At 32.4% G+C, this 5537-nt stretch overlaps 1 protein-coding gene across 1 annotated transcript; it reads left to right on the top strand.

Annotated features, from left to right (window-relative positions):
- Positions 2223–5529, top strand: LOC107642071 (purple acid phosphatase 17-like). Its single transcript, XM_016345391.2, has 7 exons — positions 2223–2864; positions 3526–3682; positions 3778–3885; positions 4378–4502; positions 4651–4779; positions 4873–4940; positions 5056–5529. Exons 1-7 carry the CDS (start codon positions 2679–2681, stop codon positions 5264–5266), a joined length of 984 nt encoding a protein of 327 aa, XP_016200877.1. The 5' UTR covers positions 2223–2678; the 3' UTR covers positions 5267–5529.

Below are 5537 nucleotides of genomic sequence, written 5' to 3'. Positions count from 1 at the left end.
TTAAGTCACCAAAAAAAAAAAAAAATCACCAAAAAATGAACTACAGTACTTTGAAAACTGAACCAAGTTACGAGTAGCGCATCTAATTGATAATCCATCAAGCTTCAGAAAATCCATGCTGCTCCAATGGTCACCAATTTTATCCTTTCACACAAATGGGCAAAATAGTTTAGTTTATCACTTCATGCATGTTGGATAATTCAACTCAATAATTAATGTTGGATAATTCAACTCAATAATTAATGCAGCACATACACCACTTACTTGTTTTGTATTTATCAAAAAAAAAAATAGTAATAATAATAATAATTTCATGTATCTTTAAAACACGTATTAACTAAATTTTACTTAAATTTATAAGTATTTATTCATTTTAATTGTCAAAAAATTTTGGACTAGATACTTTAGTCTCTAACTAAAATTAATTACTTGATTGATCCCTAACAATTAATTCTATCAGTCACTTAGGTCCTTGGCTTCGTCAACTCTAACGAAAGACAAAATGGTCTTTGACAACTCTAATAACGGACAAAATGATCCCCAACAATTTTAACAAGGGACAAAATGATCCCTGACCCCTTTGTTCGAAAATGACACTGTTATTCCCCAATTTTCATCATATCTCGCATAACACTAACATTCATACTTTCCTTCTTCACCTTCACAGTCTTCTTTTCTATCTTTTTCTTCTTCCTATTCAACTCCAAGATCAAGCCATAGTGTAACTGCCACGCGTGTCGCACCTACCTCAACATATCATGGACCACACACTTCCTAAATCTCTGTGGCTGGTATACCCACTTCCTTCGCACTTCACTCACCAGAAGTATCTACCTCCACATCCTCAAACAGCATTACTTCCAACCTTGACAACATCCACCACATTCTCAAGACCAAGTTTCACAACTACCCCAAGGGCACGCCCTTCTCCACTATTCGACAAGCAATATAGATTGTTGGACATTAGAACATCATGAGAAGATTTTTCTTCGACATCATATGCAAATTCTCATTTGGAATAGACTCCGAGTGCTTCATTCCTTCTTTCTCAGAGTCCAAGTTGCCATACAGCTTAGACCTCGCATCCAAGCTATCAGTACAACGAGCAATGTCGCCGTTACTGCTCATATGAAAATTGACATAATTACTGAATATTGCTTCGCAGAAGAAGTTGAAGGAAGCGATCGGAGTGGTGGATAATGTGGCCATGGAGATGATAGGACAGAGGAGGAGGGAGATGGTGACAACGACGCTGGGTCTTAACAAATCAGACTTGCTGTCTAGATTCATCGGATCCATCGAAGATGACAAGTACTTGAGAGATGTAGTCATTAGTTTCCTGAGTATGAATTAGTTGAGAATAAGTTGAGGATTTTTTTTCTGTGAACATTGAAGTTGCAGAGTGTGCATTGTGTAGCTTGAAGTTACAGTGTTAGACTGTTAGTGTTATGCGAGATATGATGGAAATTGGAGAAGAACAGTGTCGTTTTCGAACAAAGGAGGTTAGGGACCATTTTACCCCTTTTTAGAGTTTTTAGGGACTGTTTTGTCATTCGTTAGAGTTGACGGAACAAAGGACCTAAGTGACTTACAAAATTAATTGTTAGAGATCAATCAAATAATTAATTTTAATTAAGGACTAAAGTATCTGGTCCAAAATTTGTTGAGGACCAAAATAGATAAATATTCTAAATTTATTATATTTTTTATAGTGATAATTTATTAGATCAAATATTTTGTTGATATATAATATTTAAATTAAAAAAATAATATAAAAATCTAATTACAAATTTAAAAAATTTATAAGTGAGAATTAATAGAGTAATTAAACCAATTAAATTCAATAAACAAAACAAATTTAAAAAAAAAAAAAACAAAATCAACAATGATTATTATTATATATAAATATGCGAATATGTTATTGGATATTCGTTGGAATATCCATTTGCAAAGAGTTATGCTGGGCATATTCCCTAGATATAACCAACTAATACCTCCCAATTCGCAAACCCATGTTATTTTCCTGATCAACCGCACCACTTGTTTGGTTTTTGCAGTTGCCATTAAAAGTGAAAACAATAAATAATATTCAAAAATACTATTTACATACCAAAAATAATAATTATGTATTTATGAATAAAAATATCTATAATTTATTATTTTTAATATATATTTTATGTAAGTAACTGATTTTGACATATAACTATCATGCATCACACACACATAACACATTATTGAATCCGAATGACACATCACTCTTTGCTTTTGTATTGGTTCTCACTTCTAAGAAGACCAATATCTCAATGTCAATGTCACTAAATTTAACAAAATGTGATGCGAGTAATAGTATATTACAAGTTTCTCTCAAGTTGATTCTAATGTCAATTGCCAAATATAGTAAACATTAAAATATTACTAAGATATGCTCCTTGAAAATTGAGTTGGAATTAACTGTTAATAGAAAAATTCCAGTGGCTTACAATTGCTGTCCCTTTCACAGTTTCACAAGATCTAACATTAATTTGTGTTACTTAGTACCTTGATTATTAATATTCTTCTAAGCAGGTTACGTTGAGGATTGGTTATATATATAAATGTAGGAAAACACCAACCGTTTTTCAAAAACAGAGTGATCTTTCCTCTTTGGTTTTGCATTTGTTTCAAGACTCACAATAACCATGTCTAAATCTTTTCTTCTCTTCACGATTATTGTTGTTATTAGCTTTGGTTTGTGGGTTCTTTATGCATCTGCAGAGCTTCAGAGATTTACACAACCATGTAAAAGTGATGGTTCTCTTGATTTTTTGGTGGTTGGTGATTGGGGAAGAAGAGGTGAATATAACCAATCTGAAGTTGCTTACCAGGTTTGCCATTATTTCACTCTTTCTTTCTCTCGTTCCTATCTATTATGATTTATGATAAACTATTTGAATTGCCGGATAATTTAATTACGAAAATTAAAATGATAAATGTACTCGTCCTGAGGAATCCAAATTTCTTGATGTTATGTTCTTCACATCATTGCAGATTCTTAGAACATTGTTATTTTGCAGAAAACAATTCTGCATGCACCATTTTCTTAAGAGAAATTTCTTATTATAGAATAATAATTTTTTTGGTGGCAAGATTAATCTTTAATAGAGCATCTCTAATATTACCTTTCATTTCATTTTGGATCCAACAAAATACTATCAACATTTGTGGAATCATATATCATAACTAATAATTTGAGATCAAGTTTGTAATTTATCACTCTAATATTTGGTTTCAATTGATTTTGAATTTAAAAAAACTGAACAAAAATACTTATACAAAATAGCAAAATTTAATTAGTTTTCTGTCAATGATACTGTCTATAAATTGAGACTAGTTTCATTTCATTTGTTATTTCCAATACAAATTTTTATTTTAAAACAGTTTATTTTCTGTAGCTATTAGAAGTGATATTCCAAAAATACTCCATTAAAGTTGTCTATGAGCAAATTATAATTATAGCTAAGAAAAGGAAGTTGGTTGTCTTTGTAGATGGGGGAAATAGGAGAGAAGCTTGACATTGATTTTGTGATTTCAACTGGAGACAATTTCTATGACAATGGCCTAACTAGTGATCATGATCCATTCTTTGAGGAATCATTCACCAAAATCTACACTGCTAAGAGCCTACAAAAACAGTGGTACGCTGGTAAGTTCAAGTTACTGATTAAGGGATTAGAGTTTTATTATGCTATAGACCTTACATATGATGATTGATTAATTAAATCATAAATTGGCTTGCAGTGTTGGGAAACCATGACTATAGGGGGGATGCTGAGGCCCAGTTGAGCCCTTTCCTTAGGGAAATTGATTGCAGATGGCTTTGCCTAAGGTCATTTATTGTAGATGCAGGTATTTTTTGTTATCCTCTATTTATCTAAGCCTTTTAACACACTGACACTCAATTGGATGTCGTCGCATGGAGAGAAATAGCTTTTATCTAGAGTAAATGCTCTTTTCGGTTCTTTACTATTTATTTAAAGAACAAAGCAGCTTTTTTTCACAATTCAAAAATTCCTAATCAGAGCCTTCAACCATTCAAGTAATGATGTAAACGGTGACCTGTTGAGGTGTCGGGACTGCTTAGACTAATAACAGAGATGGTTTAGACTAGTTATTAGAATGGTTGGGGACCAGTTAGGAATTTTCGAATTGTGAATGGCAAATTTGTTTGAACTTTGTCCTTTGGACAAATGATCAGAAACGAAAAGGATATCTATACGAATGAATGTCGCTATGCCACTGCATATGAATCAAACATTTTACCTCTTTAATAGATATGCATCAAAATGTATATAAAATTCAATCTGAAGTAGTTTTGTGTTTTTTTTTTCATTTTTTTAGAGCTGGTTGAGATGTTCTTTGTGGACACAACTCCTTTTGTTCAAGAGTACTACACTGAAACAGAACACACATATGATTGGAGTGGAATTAACCCACCAAAATCTTACGTTAGCAACTTACTCAAGGTATGAAAAGATTCCTTTTCCATATATATATATATACACACTTGTGCAATTGTGAAAAACAAGCATGCCTTTTCAATCAACATGAATAGATGCTAGTTTCAATATCAGTAAAGTGTTGCTATTTTATTTATGGATTATTGAATTCCAGAATGTAGAATTGGCATTGAAGGAATCAAGTGCAAAATGGAAGATTGTTATTGGACACCATGCAATCAGAAGTATTGGACATCATGGTGATACTCAAGAACTTATAGACCAACTTCTCCCAATTCTTCAGGTAAAATAGAATCTAAAAATGCAAATATTCTTGAAGTACCTCTCTTTTTTCCTTCTTATGCCAAATCCTAATGGCTTTGCTATCAAATTTCAGGCAAATAATGTTGATTTTTACATGAATGGACATGACCATTGTCTTGAACACATTAGTGACACGAAGAGGTAAAAAAGAAAAACAACCAAAGCATACAAAGTTACATACAAGTTTAACTTTTTTTATTTACATTGAAACTCTTTTATGCTAATATCCAATTTTAACTTCTTTTTTTAAATGCAGCCCAATTCAGTTTCTGACTAGTGGGGCGGGGTCAAAAACATATAGAGGAGATATTCAAGAAAAAGGAGAAGGCCTAAAATTCTACTATGATGGACAAGGTTTCATGTCTGTGCAATTGACTCCGTCTGATGCAAAAATTGAGTTCTATGATGTTGATGGAAATGTTCTTCACACAGTTACTTCATCAAAGCAGCTTTATTCTTCCTTCTGAAGTTTTTGTATGTATACTAGATTGATAGATAAGGTAGACATTCGCTAAGGTCTAGGAGAATTAGAATTAGTACTTTGCATTTTCAAATTGTGTCACCAATTTTTTTAGTTGAGGAATAAAATATATTGGAAAATTCTATGGTGCTGATCAAGGATGTCAGCATAAGATGTTGTCCAGACATGTCATCGTTAAAGCAAGATATGTGGAAATTGCGTGTGGTATGGGATTTGCCTTGATTGACATGGCATGTTGTTGCTGTCGTGTTTTCCAT

The sequence above is a fragment of the Arachis ipaensis genome, chromosome B05 (assembly GCF_000816755.2).
Source record: "Arachis ipaensis cultivar K30076 chromosome B05, Araip1.1, whole genome shotgun sequence".
Taxonomy (NCBI): Eukaryota; Viridiplantae; Streptophyta; class Magnoliopsida; order Fabales; family Fabaceae; genus Arachis; species Arachis ipaensis.
This window is presented reverse-complemented; position numbering and strand designations above follow the sequence as displayed.

What these genes read in the sequence shown, in the direction of transcription:
- LOC107642071 (XM_016345391.2), top strand. Translation starts at nt 2,679, where the DNA reads ATGTCTAAATCTTTTCTTCTCTTCACGATTATTGTTGTTATTAGCTTT. An exon ending in AATCTGAAGTTGCTTACCAG is followed by an intron (nt 2,865 to 3,525) that starts GTTTGCCATTAT and finishes TTGTCTTTGTAG; the next exon opens with ATGGGGGAAATAGGAGAGAA. An exon ending in ACGTTAGCAACTTACTCAAG is followed by an intron (nt 4,503 to 4,650) that starts GTATGAAAAGAT and finishes ATTGAATTCCAG; the next exon opens with AATGTAGAATTGGCATTGAA.